At 47.0% G+C, this 18,557-nt stretch overlaps 1 protein-coding gene across 1 annotated transcript in view; it reads left to right on the forward strand.

Moving 5' to 3' along the window:
• The first annotated feature begins 3,118 nt into the window (after positions 1 to 3,118).
• SLC1A4 (solute carrier family 1 member 4) overlaps positions 3,119 to 18,557 on the forward strand; it is a 34,647-nt gene continuing 19,208 nt past the window's right edge. The window contains exons 1-3 of the mRNA XM_075496849.1: positions 3,119 to 3,723; positions 16,711 to 16,753; positions 18,203 to 18,265. Coding sequence (XP_075352964.1) covers positions 3,209 to 3,723; positions 16,711 to 16,753; positions 18,203 to 18,265 — 621 coding nt within the window. The 5' untranslated portion in view covers positions 3,119 to 3,208. The remainder of the gene's footprint in view (positions 3,724 to 16,710; positions 16,754 to 18,202; positions 18,266 to 18,557) is intronic.

Genomic DNA, 18,557 nt, shown 5'->3' on the forward strand with positions numbered 1-18,557 from the left:
AACTGGATTTTTTTTCTGTTTTTTTTTTTTTTTTTTTTAATTTGTTGTTGCCTGTTTATGATCCCTCTGCTGATTTCTGGAGGAAGCACTCTAGCCCTGTGCAGGTGAAAGCCATTTAAGACAAAAAAATTCTTCAAGTCGCAATAGTCGGAAAGTCAAAAACCCTAATTTAGAAGCACCAGCGGGATGGACATTGGAAACAGACAGACTCACTCACTGGAAAGCTCCCAAGATCTACAAGTGCTGAAATGAAAACATGACACAACGGATCAGTCAACGGTTACTACTGAATAAGTCAGCGGGCTTCAGAGTTAATCACTGCAGCCATCCATGAACTCTCACAGGGTGTGGAAAAACAGTTAGCTTTGCCTAGAACGTCTTTGGGATGATGCCCATTCATATGGTGGGAGGTTCACATACTTTATTGTCGTCTTCTTGGCAAAAGCCTTGTCACCTGAAGATATGTTAAGAGAAGAAGGATAACTGTTTGCATCAGTGTTTAAATCAGAAAATCAAGAGGAGAAGAAAGGGACGGGAAATTGGGAATCCGAATTCTCATGGTGTCATTGACCAGGAAGCTTGACTCAAGCATCCCCATGTCAAGGTGTTCTTCACGAAGGGTTGGCTATCATCAACCAGCCTTAGCACGGGTTAAAAAACATGTAGTGGGATCTACAGTTTTGGAGGTGTGTGTTCCTGCAGGTCATGTGGCTGTTCTTGTGGCACTGCTCTGAGTGAAGTCAACCCCGCAAGGACATGGGGAGATCCTCCAGGAGAGAAGGAGCCTACTACTGATTCATATGGTGGAAAAGGCTCTATTTTAACTCCTGCGCTGGTCTCACACATGTGCTGCTACAGATGAGTTTTCTGATTTAATACCTTCTTCTTGTTCACACTTCCCTGAATTTCTCCCCTTGTTTTTCAGTTTGCATATGGGAACAGCATTTCTGCTCATTGTTTGGTTTTAGAACCAACTGAACCAGTCTTTATTCTCAAGTGAAACAGAGAATGAAGACTTCTATATTTTTGTATTTATTTTATAATTTTCTGTTGTCCTTTCTTTTCCCCTTTTCTCTTCCCCTTTTCACGGATAAATGGAAAGAAAAAAGGGTGAGACCAGGAGAGAACGACAGGGAAAAATGCAAGGAAAAAATGAAGCATGACATTTTCACAAGGAATACTCTCAAAATATTAATTAAAAATCTACTTTGGAAATGCTTTTGATGGGGAAAGAAACAATTCTTTTGGAGGGTTAACTGATTATTATTCACAAACCTATTCACAAAAAAAAAATTCAAAACTGATTTTAAAAGGCCCACATAGCTTTTTGTTCCTTTTGAGGTTGGTGGAATTGAATGTCTTTGAAAGTGTTTGCAGATACTTGCTTTCCTGTTTAGTCTCTGTTTCCTGTCTCTGCTTATCCTAATTTGGTGGAACATTCATTCCCAGACTTCCACAAACCAAGTGTTCCTCAAAGGGAATGTTATCAGGAAAAAAAAATTTAAAATCAGTAAGAATATGCCTGGTATCTTGAGCCAAATTTCAGTGCAAGAGCAAGCTGCGAGTCAAGACTTTGCATCAGGCTCTGAGGCGGGTGGTGGTGGATGCAGTTGCTTGTTGGTGGTGTCGTTACCTATTTAGACGGAGACAATTCCCAGGAGCTCCAGCCGTGGTGTAGGGATCTTTGCCTCGTCTATCCACGAGGCTGGAAAGCAGAAAAGAGTCTTATTAAATCGTGATTATTGCCCCATCATGCCCTGTCAGTCTCTTTAATGAGTCTCGTCTACTTGAAAAACGAATGTGTGGCTGGTTGTTTTCACAGCGCGTTTTCTGCTAGGCTGTGCTTCGCTGATGTCAAGGGAATGACCTGAAATGAAGCCCCTTCTAAAATCCAAACATCAGCTGAAGCTCGTGCAACTGGCTCCATGAGCAAACACGACGGTACTGTACCTCCGAGGCCCTTGCGGATTTGAAAGCCCCGGGTGTCCTTTATCAGCCCCTTGTAGCGTCAGAGACATCGTCTGCTCCTCCGACAACCTGCTTGTGTGATCAGACATGGGTTTCAGCCCGGTCCCTCAAGGAAGCACGCTCGAAGCCTGCGTGTCCGTGCCACCCTGCCACCGATGAGCCCACAGACCTGCTGGATGGCTTTGACCGTGGGGACAGGGAGCACAGCCACAACCTGTCCTGGTGCAGAGAATGGCTCCTGCCTCTCCGAGAGGTTCCTGGTGAGAGGAGGGGGACATTGAGGGGACATGTGTGAACCATGGGACACTGAGGGGCCATGTGTGAGCTGTGGGGACACTGATGGGGACATGCATGAACCATGGGGACACTGAGGGGACACGTGTGAGCCGTGGGGACACTGAGGAGACATATGTGAGCTGTGGGGACACTGATGGGGCTGTGTGTAAACCATGGGGATACTGAGGGGACATGTGAGCCACGGGGACACTGAGGGGGACACTGAGGGGACATGGACAAGCCATGGGGACACTGAGTGGGACACTGAGGGGACATGCGTGAGCTGTGGAGACACTGAGGGGACATGGGCAAGCCATGGGGACACTGAGTGGGACACTGAGGGGACATGCGTGAGCTGTGGAGACACTGAGGGGACATGGGCAAGCCATGGGGACACTGAGTGGGACACTGAGGGGACATGCGTGAATCATGGGGACACTGAGGGGGCATGTGTGAACCATGGGGACACTGAGGGGGACACTGAGGGGATGTGCATGAACTATGGGGAGACTGAGGGGCCATGTGTGAGCCGTGGAGAGACTGAGGCGGACACCGGTGGGACGTGTGTGAGCCACCGGGACACGGAGGGGGACACTGAGGAGACCGCTGAGGGCGCACGTGTGAGCTCGGGGCCGCTGAGGGGGCCGCTGAGGGGATGTGTGTGAACCGTGAGGACACGGAGGGGCCGCGCACGATCCGTGGGTACGCCGAGGGCCCGTGGGGAGGGCGCGGGCGGGACGTGCAGGACCCTCGGGCGGCGATGGCGCTGAAGAGACCCGCGCCGCCGGGCGGGCGGGCGCGCGCGGCAGCGGGGCGGGGCGGCGGGCCGGGGCCGCCCCCCGGGAGCGCGGCGGGGGCGGAGCCCGTCGGCGGGGCCGGTCAGTCGCGCGGCGGGCGGGAGCGGGGCAGGAGGCGCAGCGCAGGCGGTCGGGGAGCGCGGCTCCGCTCTGCCGCGCCGGGCAGCATGGAGGCGGCGGATGAGGAGAAGGCGGGCAACGGCCGCAACGGCCACGCGGAGGGCCCGGCGGCGGAGCGGGGCGGCGGGGGTCGGCTGCGGGGCTGCCGGGGCTTCCTGCGGCGCAACGCGCTGGTGCTGCTGACGGTGTCGGGGGTGGTGGCCGGCGTGGCGCTGGGCGCCGCCGTGCGCGGTGCGGCGCTGGGCCCGGCGCAGGTGGTCTACCTCGCCTTCCCGGGGGAGCTGCTGCTGCGGATGCTGCGGATGGTGATCCTGCCGCTGGTGGTCTGCAGCCTGGTGTCAGGAGCCGCCAGCCTGGACACCCGCTCGCTCGGCCGCCTGGGAGGCATCGCTCTCGCCTATTTCCTAGGCACCACGCTGCTGGCCTCCGGCCTCGCCGTCGCCCTCGGCTTCATCGTCCGCCCCGGCGCCGGCGCCACCGCCCTCAACGCCCCCGGGCTGGGGCTGCCGAGCACCGTGCCCACCAGCAAGGAGACGGTGGACTCCTTCCTCGACCTCGTCAGGTGAGGCCGCCCCGCTCCCCCCACCTCCTTCCTCCCTCCCTCCCTCCCTCCCTCTCTCCTTCCCGCCCTCCTCGCCGCCGCCGGAGGATGATGACAGAACCGGCGGTGTTGCACGCTGCAGCCGGCGGCCGGGGAAACCCCCCCCTTCCCCCTCCTCCTCTTCCTCCTCCTCCTTATTCTCATCCTCCTCCTGGCATCTCCAGAGGCACCGCTTTCTGCCCGGGGACCCACAGCCCCGTCAGGTGTAGGACTGCGTGGTACTCTATCTCTCCCCCCTTTATTTTTAATTTTGGCTGGGTGGCTGCAAGGATGAGCCGAGGCTTGCTCGGAGCTCTGGGTGCCTGGGCCCGTTTTTGGTCCCGCCTGGAGGGAGAGCGGCTCCTGGGTGCTCGCTGCCTGGCAGGCATGGCCTTGCCTGGTACCTTCCCCTGCCCCGCTGCCTGTCTCCCCGCAGGCAGGGCAGGGCAGCTCTCCCCATCCCTCACACGCACCTTTTTCTTTTATTCCCCACCCTTTACTCAGTCTTCTCACACAAATGTCAGCCTGCCTCTTATAGTGCCCTCCCGTAGGTGTGGGCACGGAAATGCGACCCCGTATTTCCATCGAGGACGTACTCTAAACATAGTCCAGCATGGGGACACCCTGTATGTTTGTGAGCTTCCCATCCCATCTCTGCACCTTGCGAAGACAAGACTCGTATTCCCTAAAACTACCTGGAAGCAAGGCTTCCACTTCTAACCAGATCATAGTCTTTTTAGTTTATCCTTATGCCACCTTGCAAAGCTGCAGACTTCACCTTTTCTTTTTCTCAGAGCACATGTCTTGTTGAGATCTGTCCAGCTCTTTAAATAAGAGAGGAATGCTTACACAAATGAGGCAAACATCCAGCCAGCTTTTTGAGTATCAAACTTCCAACTGCAGTCTCTTGTGCTTTGATTAATCTTGGTGCAGAACCCCAGATGCGAACAGCTGATGTGTTTTGTTATCCCAGGTCTGGCTCTGCTGCTTTTTCACACCTGAGTAGTGTTGGGCAGTCATGGAAAAGTGTATTAGAGGAGCCTGAGAAAAGCAGTGGGATAAAGGAAAACTGGGGAGCGGCAGCTGGGTCTCTCCTGGTGAGCATAGCTGAGGGAGTGATGGGAAGTGAGAGCCATCAATAGGGAGCATGGAGGTTTGCTGAAACATTGGAAGATGAACAGCTTTAGGAGTGGTAGATGTTGTTACCAAGATGCAAACAGAAGAGTAAGGGAGGTGACCTGTGTACCAGCGAAGTGGCTGGAGAGTTGTGCTTAGTGGCTGTCTTGGTAATTACAAAGCCGAGTGGGGGATTTTTATTTAGATCGCTTGTTTTGCTTTTATGAGTTCAGTTTTTCAGCTGAGAGACGTTTTTGCTGTGTCTGGGTAAATGGATGTGGTGACAAAGATAAAAAGAGTTTCTAAAAAAAATTTTAAAAAATTTAAAAACCGAACCCAAAACTGTATTTACAAATCCATGTTAATGTCCTTTTCTTCCCCAGAGAGAAGTATGTTCACTTTGGACAGAAAGTAAGTCTGGCTTGTCCCACTGGCAACCACGTACTTCATGTCCTCAGCCCACCTCTCTTAAAGACCAACAATTAAGGACCTCTCTTAAGGACCAGCAATTCCTGACAGAGCACGTTAAGAAGTAATAACAGGACAGTGGGAGTAGGTGGACTGGCTGTGAAGGTGACATGGAGTTGAATGGAAGTGTAGGCAGGTGAAAGAAAACTAGAAAAAAAGGAGTCAGCACAACCGGGAGAGTTGGGAAGACGACTGTAGCGGTGGCTGCCCCGGGTGCATCCTGGTGTGGCTGCTGTAGCTGGTGTTTCACTCCTGTGTCATCAGGCAACATGGAGTAGGGATGCTCCAGTGAGCTTCAGGCTGTGGGTAGCATCTGTGAAGCTGGGAGCAGAAAGCTGCTTCTTGCTCTGGTCTGTAAATGCACGTGGAGAGTTCATCTTCAAAGGGGTTATAACGGTGGTGGGATTGGGTCCTTAACTCCAAAGTAACGCTTATAACAATGAGACTTGAGTAAAGCATGTGGGTTGCAGAGGGTTTTCCTTCTGGGAAATGAGGGTCCAGGGGCTTTCCCCCCAATGCATGTACAGTGGGTTGTGAATTCAGCTTATTCTTGGAAGGGCCGTTGCAGCCACATTGTTGGGCAGTCCAGTTGACAACTGCAGTGACACAGCAGTGACAGCAAAATCCAGTCCAGAAAAGATGAGTTTGGACATAGCCATCACTAAAACTCCCAGTCTTAGCACAAATCCCCGACAGACCCAGGGATGGAGTGAATTACGTGATTTTCTGGAAGTAATATCTCTCTCCCTCTGCCTTTCAATTTTATTTTTTTAACTGTTCTTGCAAATGTGGATGTTCTGGTTTGAGCATTGATCTTGGTCCCTGCTGTGGTGGAAGGTACCAGAGTAACCTCATCTTCAGTTAATGAGGCTTTGAGTCTGTAGGGCCTGAAGGGCTGAAACCATTGCCTTCAGTGCGGGTGGGTCTTGCAGCATCCTGCTCTCTGCTTTTCCTTTTCTCTCTTTTGGTCATTAAACTTCCTATTAGACCAAGAAAACTTTTTTTTCCAATTGTGTCACAAGACTGGCTGTGTCCTTCAAGGCTTCACTGCTCGGTTTCAGATAAAAGGTAAAAATGAGGTGCAAATGGGTAAACTGAGTCCCCCTACGGCACTGAAAGCAGATGTAAAATGTGGCCCAAGGAAGAAATGGCAAAGAGGAAATCACAGCTGTGAGTCAGTATTTGCCATGGCTTCTGCAGGGATGACACAGGGTGTCCTTTCCCAGGATGCAGATCCCTTCTGCTTTTGGGAAGTGTATTAGTTAATGCCCAAAGATGTTGCTTTCCATTGTCACAGCGATGTCTGGAGGCCAGCTTAATTCTTGGTTGCAGTTTTCAGTTTCCAAGTCTAAAGCTTCCACAAAAATGTTAAAGGAGAAGCCGCTGCCCGAGCATTCACACACCATTCAGGGAGTTGCACACACACCACCCGAGACTTTAACTGCTAGGACCAGAGTCCCTTTGCAGTGGGCAGCTCCACTGAGCTGATGGGTGCCCCTTTTCAACTCGGTCACACACACACACTCGCTCTCGGGCACCTTCTCTCCCCTCTGGCTCGACCCTAGGTTTCCTGAAGCAGAGTCTCCAATACGATGTAGGCCAGATGAATTTATTGATTGGTACAGCGGTGAAAACGGCTCGAGCTGGGTGCCTCTGGAGAGGGACCCAGAACAAAGAAATCACTGGGCAATTATACCCTTACAATTTAAATTCCCCTCCCCTCAGGAGACAGTTCGGACCAATAGTAGGGGTCTTCCCTTTCTTCATTGGGCCCTTTCATTGTTTCTAGGCGGGCTGATTCTTCTCTTATCTCTAAGGTTGCAGCTTCTGCTAAGGTTGAAGCTTCCTTATCTTTCTGGTTTGCATCGGTTTTGGGGGCCTTCCTTCATGTAGCCAAGTAAAAGTTCAGTGCATGGTCAGTGAATCTGCGTGAAAGTTCACAGCTTACAGCCTAAGGCTTCAACAAGCCTTGATATTAATGCTAAAGTGACTACTACAACAGTCCTCCCTTTGTTCTTTTTACCAAGTGTTCCTGCTTAATATGTCAGACGAAGGTCACGAATTCTTTCAAGACGAACGATTAACCACCATGTTCATATATATAAGATGATTACAAGTAACAAACACAATAAAGCCAAGCATAATACTATTATCATTGGATGTAACATGTGGTTATATATTCCAGTGGCCATGGGTGACCATCCAAAGAGGGATTCCCACTGTTGGTGGTCGCCATCCTTTTTCACCCTTTCAAGGATACTATGGATTTCTTCTGCATCATGGTGGACGGTGATTAGGGTCTTTTGACCATTCTCCTTGACTCTCTTTAACATCTCTTTTAATTCTTTATGGTGCAACAATTTCCTTACCACCATCAAGTCCATTCCAATAGATGTGGGTGACAAGTCTTGATATAAGGAATATCCTGATTGTAGTAATTGATGGGATGTAACGGGAGCTGAATAATTAAAGTCACATCCTACAATCGTAGTAAAGTTACAAATACAAATCTTTGAGTAGTTATCTGTACACACAAAATTATCATCTACAAGTATAAAATTACAGAGAGTTCTTATACAACCACATCCTTTCCCAATATATTCAAGTTTGGTTTCTGTGGTTTCACTGGGATGTATTTCAAACTGACAAACATTTTGCTCGGTACCTAAACATGTATCTTGAGCTTCAATGGTATTACTCTCGCAGATAAACCCTTGTTGTTCTCACACAATACATGTGTCTACATCAATTGTTTGCCATTTATTCTCTTTACGTTGGGCCCATACTCTATGTTCTATTGGGTAAAGTACAGTTCCTCCATGATTCAACCGTAATGCTATGATGGGATATATAGTAAGTACCGATGCATTCTATATTGTCAGAATGAAAGCTGTGGCTTTTTGGCTGACAGAGTCATAAGTAAAATTAACTAAATACTACCAGGACTGGAATTCTTTTTTGAATTCAATTGCATTATCCCATATTACCTTTCGAATATCAGTGGGTAAAGTGCCTTCTTCACTTTCTCTTGTAATTGCTACTACTGTAGATTGTATCCATAATTGTGCCTGTATACAGCTAAGAGCTAATGAGATATTGTTTTGGACTATTCTGAGTGCATCTACAATCAACTGATGGTCTTTTTCGTTAATTTTCTCCCATTGGGGCATTATATCGGGCAAGAGCCATTGATTAGTCCGTAATGCTAATAGAGAGGACCCGAAGGGGTGTTCCAGTTTGTCCAACTCACTAGATGTTGCACTGAGTTTGTTTGTGAGTACTTCAGCATCTATACCATTAAGTACCCCAAGTCCTGTCCCTAATCCTGAGAGGACACTAGTCATACTTCTTTCCGTTCGTTTGGCATGGGACAGAGTTCGTCCAGGTAGCCAAGCTAGCCATCCCGCAGAGGATGTATTTAGAAATGGTGCACAGGTTGTGTGGAGGAAACATTTACTTGCATTGACAACTCTATTCTTTTTAATGACCATAAGGGATTAAACAATACTTGTTGCTGACCCACATTTTTGATAGCATATGGCCCCATTTCAGGTATTTGTGGGGTCAGTTTCTTTATTCTTAAGGGAATTGAAGTTGGTAATGTAGTGGTTGGAGAGAGAGTTGCCAATATTGGCATAGTAGTTTCACAAGTTACATTGACAAATACCATATTAACGTTTAATCTAACATTTTCCTGCACACAACACCTGGAGTCTAGTGTCAAACAATAGCTGGTTTTATCAAAACACTGTAATTTTTTCCTACTAGTCAGTTCTACCAGAGTTAAATCCTGAGCTGTATCTGTTTCACAGCAGAAAACAAGAGTCTGTCTTTCTGGTTCCCAAGGGACTGGAACAGCTATTCCGTGATAACTTAGGTAGACTCTTTTCCCTTTATTACTGACAACCTTCATGCACTTGGGATCATCCATCTTTTTTACACTTAACCATGCCGTTGCTGTTGTTAGGGTTGCCATTACTGAGAGTAGTGAGATGCCTTGCTTCATTGTTGCTGTTGCAAGGGATCTTCAGAAACCAGTTATTTGTCCTCTGGTTGGTTATCCCTCACTCGTTTGATGTGTGAATGGTGTATCCAGTTTTCTTTTCCTGAAACTTTGACAGCAAAGTAAGAACATAGTAAAACAGTATATGGCTTTTCCCATTTCGGTTCTAGCTTAGACTTTCGAGAAAATATCTTTACTAGAACTTTGTCCCCAGGCTGTACGTCATGGACCTAAGGCTTCAACAAGCCTTGATACTAATGCTAGAGTGACTACTACAACGCAAACATGCACCTATGCGTGCAGACATGACCTCTGGAAAATAGATTTATCTTGGGCTTTGGTAGCAAATGACTTACTGGTGAACCAAAAGGCTGTCTCTGTTTTGTTTTGTCCATTGACCATAACCTCCAGGTCTAATTTGTCTGCCTTCCTCTAGCTGGAGGTGCTGGAGCACCCTCCCAGTTTCCCTTCTGGCAAGTGCAGGAGGCAAGCCTCGAGTGTGCCTGGCCAGGGCTTAGACACCCTGTCCTCTGCCCCAGGACACAGGGTGGGGACAGCAGAGCTGTTCTGAAGGTGCCGTTGTGCCCCATCGCAGGGATGCTGATGGCTCATCTCAGGTCTGTCGTGCAGGCAGCTCTTTGGAGCTCCCTAAAAGATGAGCATGGCCAAAGGCAGGGAGAGGCTGCAGCTCAGCTATCACAGGAGGGATCCAGCAAGAGTTCAGAGGTGCTTCTACAAGGCTGATGGCTTAAAAAAAACCAAACCAAAAAGTGGGGTGTGCTCTGAACTCAAGGGGGGGACCTTGGATTTCCTTAACTCTGTCCCACATCAATGAAGAAAGACAGGCTTCTCCAGAGCACCCAGTTCAGGCTTTTACATTAAGCCAGGCTCTGGAGTACTCTTACTCTATGTGGTCTTACTGAAGGTAGACCTTGTGAACACCTCCAGAGCATCTGGCATGGAGAGCAGCTTGGTTGTACCAATTAAGCGAGCGCTGAGTGCCAGCACAAGATGAGGAGAGTGAAAGGAAATTTTAAAATTTCTGGTTTTGTCCCTTACTTGTTTGTTTGGTGGAGAAGGCAAAGCAATGGAGAATAAAGAGCTCTTGTCAGCTTGGCTATGAAGTGGGTAGCGGATGGAGGAACAGGCTAGCTGTGATATGGTGAGCTCTGGGGCTCAGCACCCACCTGGGTAGGTGACATTGCAGAGAGCCAGCTTGGCTCTGATCGTACCGGGCACCTGACCAGGGAGAAACAGGTGAGGAGGAGAGAGGTGGTGACAAGGAGGTGACTCCAGCCACCAGCTAACACAGCTCACCTATAGCTTGTTGGAAAGCGGTTGAAACAGCAGGATCAAGTGTTTTGCAAGAATCTATTGATTTGTTAACACTTTTGATGGGCAATTGTCAAGACTGCATGTTTCAGTAAGGTCAGAGTTTTGTTTTAGCTCTGATTTATATTTCCTGATTCAACAAAATTAAACAGTTTCACAGGAACCTATTGATCCTGTCAAAATTTCCAACAGCGGGTGATCCTGCCATTTCATTTCAGTGAGGCCAATGTTTTGTAATTTTATACAAAAGACTTAAGTAGAAAATCTCACTCATCAAAACGGAACATTTCAACAAAATACTTTACAGTATTTTTTTAGTGTAAAAAAGGGTCTGGAACAGGCTTTCTTTGCCCAATTTTGGGATGAAAACGTGTTTTGAAACTGTGGAATTGGCTTTGGGAAGTGAATTCTGTTTTTAATCCAGCTCTAGCTGTAACAGTCCGGGGAGGGAAGGAGGTAGTAGCATCATCCGCTTTTTATAGGAAGGGTACGCAGAGGTCTGGGTGTCTGCCCCAAGCAGTAAGGTCGGGGTTTCTCAGGCCGCCAGGCAAGTCTGCAAAAGCAGTTTAAATTTTATTGCTCCTCACCACCCTTTCTGTCTCTCTGCCAGAGGTTATGAGCTGTGCTGACAAAGAGAGTACCCATGGCACCGTCAGCAAGCCTGTGCATTGCCTCCGAGCGCCTTTGGAGCTGGAGGGAAGGCAGGTATGAGCTTGAGCGCAGGGAGGAGCATTGGTCACATTTTGCTGGCTGGACTGTAGAGCAGATGGCCAGGGTGGACCATGGGGTCCAGAGCACTCACGCAGTGACCCTTGCTCGGGCACTAGTCGCTCCAGTAGCACTTGTTTCTTATAGCCTTGGTCTTCCTGGTGAATGACTCAAAAGCAGCAACTGTGAAGGCTGTCTCTGAAATCCCAGTGTGGAAAGAGAGCAAAACTTGACTGTTAGGAGAGGAAGGGGAGATGCCACCTTTGTAGTGATAAATAGAGTAAGAAGTGGTTGGGGAACAGCTGCAGTTGCACTAGCGGCGGGTCCCCGAAATAGGCTAACCACTGGGTTTCGTAGCTGGATAGCTAGCTCTTAGCTCTGGGGTACCCTCAGAAAAAAGGGAAGTAGTAAATGTTTCTGTCCACCTTTGCTTGTGCCATTTTCTGAGCCTGGATCCTCTCTTGAAGTATAGGGATTGCTGACTGATTTTTGTAGGAAGAACTCAACATTTTCATTCATATGCCTGCACTGTCTGGTGGGGTTTTTTTAGGAAGCCTCTGAACATTTCTGCTCCTTTCTTTTGTTCTTTATATTCATTGCATTTTACTACTGAATCCCCCCAGTTATGTTTTATTTTCCGAGCAACAAAGATGCAGACTAGACTATTAAGGCAAAAAAGTATCAAATATCTGCTCTAAGTAAATGCATTTTCAAGTTTCTCTGTGTTAAAGCAAATGCACACACTCACAAATACATATATGTCCAGGGGATGTATTGTGCATCCACATACATATCAAAAAGCAGACGAGAAAAATTGTTGGGTGTTATTGAATGAAAATCTTGGGACAGAAAGAAAAATAAAAGTACTGGAGCAGTCCAAACTGGGCTGTGGCAAGTTGCCACAAATGGCAATAAAGTTGTCATCAGTGGACTCCTACCACTGAAAACACTTCATTGAAAAACAGGAGATAACACAGAGTATTTTTTCTAGGCTTCCTGTCAAAAAGATATTTTCCAACAGCAAGGTTTTTGGCCTCAGAAGTGGAACCTTTTTGTAAGAAGCAATGCAAGAGGAATGCGTAGTATTTTAGGGTTTCGTTCTGCTTGTCTGGATTTCCCTTCATGCTTTTGCTGCCAGAGCAAAGTTGTTTGTAGAGCTCTAGCAAAAGGATCATTTAGAAACAGTTGTTAATAATAATCCCTTACACATGCAATGAAGGAGTTCCTGTGCCATCCTTATCCTGCTGGTGGAAAGATACAGGGTAAGGAAGAGAATAATTTGCCTGTAATATCAAAATTGAGAAGGATGGGAGCTACAGCCCCTTTTTGCTCCCTTTACAGCTCCAGGTTTCCTTAGTCACCTGGGATTCCCAGCAGCAGATGCTGCAGCTAGGCTAAGATTTCTATTACAGCAAAAATATGGTGGGACGTTCCTGCTGAATTTGGTTAGAGGAGTAATGGTCCCTTCCTGCCTGGTGGGAGCAGCTCCTCCCTGGGGAAAAGGAAAAAGCTGCATTTATCTGGCTGTGCATGGGGAGATGGTGTGATGAGTACAGTATTCAAGCAGAAAGTACTCAGACCCTGAAACTCCCTCCCTTGGTGCTGCTGCTTTCTGGTTCCTATTTTAAGAGGATCCGAGACGGGTGCTTTCTCACATTGTGTGTTGTGCAGGTAGGTGGAGGTTTCCTGGCTCAGCCCAGCTGCCGCTCCAGCCCCAGGACACAGCTGTCACCCTTGACAGCTATCTGATGGATTTCTGATAATTTGGGGGGGGGGGGACGACGACTGTCTGCACGACTTGCAACAGGCAGAGAGACACTTTCCTGCCTTGTGCTTGGCGAGGGGAGAAAAGTCTCTCCGTACCACCTACTTCGCCTTTATGCCACAAAGGCAGTTGGGTCCGTGCGTGGGTAATCCATCCCTCTCTGTGGAGTGAGGTCCCGGCAGCAGTGGAGCACCTGGGGTGCATGCAGCACATCTGTCCCCTCGCTGTAATGCCATGCATCGCTGGCTCATCTCATTCTCGCCACATAGAGCAAGTTTTGTCTCTCTGCATCACAGGGCCAAGGCTGCCTGATCCCAGACCCCTGTGCCGGGCTCCTTATCACCCAAACTCAGGGCTTCCTCAGCGGTGTGCTCTTGCGATAGCGGACATCTGCTTTGAAAAAGCAACCATGTTCTCTAGCATGGGGCATAGCAGTGGCAGCGGTGGGGCCATTAGAAACAGCAGCAATAGTCAGCAACCTGGTGATATAACCGTGGTGAATTTCTTTAAACTCCATGTTCACATCTGGTATGGGCTTTCAAACCAAAAAAACCTTCTCAAGATTTGGTCTGTTCAGAAAAACTGACTGGCAGACACCCACATTTAATTTGCATGCCCAATTACCCAGCTCATCAGCTTTCCTGTTTGCTGGTTCACCTGGACAGGAGGGATGTTTGCGCTTCCCCATGCGACTCTTCCACTTGGGCTTGGGGACACGGCAAAAGTTGGCTCGCAGGGACAGAGCTGGGTCTGGATTTCTGCGGTGGGTGAACTTTGCCTTGCCGCGGATGGTGAGCTAAGCCTGCAGACACAAGCACATGACGAGCCCAGGCAGGTCACCAGCCAGCTTTTGGCTCTCCCTGGAGCACGCGGCATCCCTGCCCCTTTTTTTAGGCACTGGTGTGGTGTTCTTGCACAAATCCATCTTAAGGTAAAAACCTGTGGTCTGACCCACCCGTAATTAAAGCTTAATTTAATTTGCACGCTGACTGATCTTAGGTGAGTGATGAGTGTAGACTGTGCAGAACTCGTGCCTCTAAGATAAGCCATTTATTTCTTGATTGCTTTTTATGGCCCAACATGTTTTGTTCTTGAACATCAGGATTTGAAACAAAGAGGGGGGAAAACATTTTTTTACATGTTGCTGTGACTTTGCGGCCAGGTGTACTTCAAAGTTGGATTGAACAAAACACACAGCTCCTTCTGAACTGCTGAATGGAGATCCAAATTTTTTTACTTGGTAGATTGTCAAAAATGCTCGTTGCTGTCCTCAGAGTCGAGTCCTGCGACCAGTGCTCCAGGGATAAAGAAGGGTGACTGCTGTATGCTCGTATTTGAATAGCTTTAGTGCTATTCACACTTGAAGCAAGAACCTGCCCTTTGCCTTGCAGTAGCAGGGCTGCTGGCATCACTCAAGAATGTGCTTTAAGTATATGCTTGGAGTTAAGTTAGTATTTAATTACTGAGGCCCATGCCTGACATACTGTGTAAATTATGGAGGGCTTGGTTTCTCGGCCACATTTAAACATTAGAGAACCATATTGTTTAGGCTTTAGGATTGCTTCCTTTGGCTTCGTTTCATCAGGATGGAAAAGCTGGTTTTAAAAAAAAAAAAAAGTAATTTGATTTCTGGTTGGTTTTCAGTCTTTTTTCATCTCTTTGCTTCTTCAAAATCCAGGCAATTGTTTTTTTAAAAAAGTAATCATCCTGCTATGAAAAGTTGAAAAGAAATATCCTTATTTTCCCAACAGCATGCTTTCTTGGTTTTGGTTAAAACTGTGCACTGAGCTGGGCCCATTTGTATGTGTGATGTTTTACTCCTGATAAAAGTGAGTCTGCTCTTGCTTTACATGAGGCTTTTGTCCACCAGGGAGTTCCAGCTGTGCAAGAATTGATGCACGTTAGCTGTGCAATTGATCTTATTTGACCAATCCTTAAGCATCTTTGCAGAGTTAGAGCTCGCTCTCCTACTTTCAGACAGACAGCTGTATTGTCAAATTTTAAGGAGAAAAAGTTGCCGTTTCTTTCATGCTCAGTGGAACGTAGACTCCAGAAGCCAAATTATTCTTACAGCGATTTGGCTTTTGCAGCTGCCTCCTAATACACTTCTAACACAACAGAGAGAGAGGCTGAGGTAGTTCACAGCAGCCACTTGTTTGATGAAGGTCTATGAACTTTACATTGCTGTCAAGGCTGTGGGAAAACCCTCACTGTGTGGCAGGATGACGGAGCTATGCAATGGAAACGACCAAAGTCCTTATCTGTGCTATATCTTAATCTCCTTCTTGTTTTCAAAGATTTGACTCTGCTGCTCAGTTTCTTGCTGTGGTTTGGATTTGTGCTTTCCATGTCATTCGTGGAATGATCACAACTGAAAGCCTGGTTTAAAAACGTGTTTGCCAGGCTAACTACAGCAAAAACTAGGGGGAGTTTAGCAGGGCACAGCCTGGAGGTAGCTGCAGCTTCCTCGGAGCAGCGCAAGGAGCAAAGGATGGGGAGCAGCTACCCAGATATTTTTTGTCACAGTTAACTGGCTCTGAGTAAGGTCTTTTGTTTCTTTACCGTAAGAGTTGCCATGCCTCCTTGATGCATTTGGCTGGCAGTGTTTTCAGTTCATACCCCTAGCCTTCCTGCCCTTGCCAGCTAGGGTCCCGTCATGACCCCAGAGATCAGCTTCTATTCTTATTTTGCTTTCTGACACAGCAAAAAAGGCTGCCACTTGGCTAGGGGAACACATGCTCTTTGCTCACCGTAAGTGGAGAAAGGAAATGTAGCATTAAAAACAACAGTGAAATACAACAAGAAGCAACTTTTTCCTTTACGTGGTCCAGTTAACCATTTTTCCTGTCCTTGTTGCTTCATAGATGCACATATACACTGGATGGCCAGTAGAAGTGTATGTCACTTTGCATGCTATCCTTGCTGCACAAACCTGATGCTCGATTTGCATTTCTGTATGAAGGCACTACCGAAATCAGATGTTGCAACTTTCCATATGAGTTGCCCCTACTTTCATCTGTGCTGTTTAACCACTTAAGCCCTTGCAGACAACTCTGGCCCGTGACATTATTCTGCTTTACCTCGGTGTTCAGGAAAGCTGACCTTGTTGCGTTGAAGGGTTAAGCCGTTCTCTGAAGTGGATTTTGCTGATTGGATTGTCCTTCATGTTGATGCTGTGAGCCAAGTGTAATCACATGAGTAATGTTAAAAATCTGCCTGACCCTGGAGGCCATAAGCTGTTGCTGCAGCTGGTGTGGCTAAGCCAGTTTCTGTAGCCACTGGCTGATGGGTGTGTATAACTAGCGTCGTGTCTGATTGCCTCTGGTCTCCCTACCCAAATGGTTAGGTGTGGCAGGACCTCTTTATGTGAGCAAAAGAAGATGGCATTCACACCTCTGGAGAGGTAGTGAGACATCTGCTCCATGCTGCCAGAGTATCTTCTGTAGTACATACCTCGCTAATGCCAATATGCTTGCCTTTGCAAAAGAAATTCAGTTTCTGAGAGTAGAACACCTTGGTGCGTTTGTTTTAGAAGTTCTACAAGAAATATTTCATTTTTTTTGTTTGTATTTTACAGAAACCTGTTTCCTGCAAATCTTGTTGCTGCAGCTTTCCGAACGGTAAGATATTTGTGGACTTTGGACATGAGCTACAGTGCACAGACAAAGTGGCTACTCTTTTTTGAAAAAGGACTAGAAAGATGGTGTAGAAAATACCAAAAGTTAATATACTTATAGTAGGTGAAATTTTTAAAGCACCTGATGTAATCAGACATACAACTTCCATGCACATGGTTGGATTTTGAAAAAGAATCCTCAAGCAAAAGCATATTTGTAGCCTATGTTTTGTACCTCCACCAAAAATGTTCTTCAAACTTGTATACTTTGGGTGCTGTGTTGGGCAGCAATGGCAACTCTGTGTTGTGCCAGGCTGCTTATTACTTTGCAGGAGCTAGCTGGGAAACCCTTGGGTACATAGTTTGGAGTTGGGCTCAGAATAGACAAGGCTAAAGACTTTTAGGCTCCCGTGTGTGTAAGCATTACCTGTTGCCTGATGCTTTTATTCAGTATTTTCCATTGTATTCCTTGCTGGATTAATTGCTCAGCCTGGCTTCTCTTCCGACAGAGGACTAAGTGTGGTAGGATGATAACTGGCACCAGAACATAGTGTGATTTAAACAGATGGACAGGAGCTGTGGGGCTCCACGAAGATTTTGATTTAGTTCTTATTGCTAATTTTAGATGTCAGAATAGACACTGTTGAGAATATTGCTATGGGGCAGAGTGATTCTTTATGATACAGGAGCAGAATAATAAGTTTTTGCCTTCATGGTATTCTGTGGGTTTGCTTTTATATCAAAACCAAGGTCAAACTCTTAAAATCAAGTTCCATTTTGAGTGTATATATAATACAGTACAAGTCAATATGCCATAAATAAAAATAGGAGCAGTACAAAAATATCATTAAGAAAAGGATATTCTGTGATACCTCAAGTGTCAGGGTTCTGTATGTTCAGGGATGAAATGAAGTCCTCCTTTCCTCTGTTGTCACAGGTAATTGGCACGTACATAAGCTTTTCTTTCCTCTATTTTATATCTAAAGAAAACAAGCCCAAAGAAGTGCCCTGCTTTTGCAAGGTGTCTAGCTTATTTATCAAAGTAAACTGTTGCCCTAGATTTTAGATATTTTACTGGCATTTTAATGCCTGCCTCACCATTTATAACAGTGGAACAGCACAAGCACCACTTGCCTTCTGCAGGGGCCAGTGCAACAGCGTGGTGTGTGAGCAACAGCAGAGTGGAGGAAAGGGCAATTCCTCAGCTGCTGCCCAAACCTGGGAGCTCAGGGGGTCACAGAGCACTTCTCTGTTGCCACATGGGGAAGGAGCTGCATAAGCTGTCACTCCCTTTTCTTGCATAGGACAGGCTTGTTAGCCTCCACAGTATGGTCTCCAGAAAAAGTCTTCCTAACAGTAATCTCCTCTTTGTGACATGCTAGATGATGTGGTCATATTGATGATCTGATTGGCAAACACTGTGGTTTTGTTTGTTTTTTTTTCTTACCCGCAGTACGCCACAGAATATAAGATGCTGCCCAGAAACACTACCTCTGGAAATGTCACGTGGGAAAAGGTAAGGTAACTTCTTAGGTTTTTATACAAACCCTTGTCAACTGTAATATTTGACTACTTCACAGTCTTTAATCCTTTCCAGCAGTCATTGGAAAGAAACAAGTACTTTTCTTTGACTGGAACTGAGACACACACAAGCCAGATGAGTTACCCACAGGCACACAAGAAAGCTACAATGGACAGGAGAGTTGGACTCAACTGATCTGACCCTTGAGACCTTATTTTTAGGCCATGCTTTCTTAGACGTGGTCTCACTTGGTCTAAATTTTGATTAGTCACTCTGCCTAATGTTT

The sequence above is a fragment of the Mycteria americana genome, chromosome 3, assembly GCF_035582795.1.
Source record: "Mycteria americana isolate JAX WOST 10 ecotype Jacksonville Zoo and Gardens chromosome 3, USCA_MyAme_1.0, whole genome shotgun sequence".
NCBI classification, from domain to species: domain Eukaryota; kingdom Metazoa; phylum Chordata; class Aves; order Ciconiiformes; family Ciconiidae; genus Mycteria; species Mycteria americana.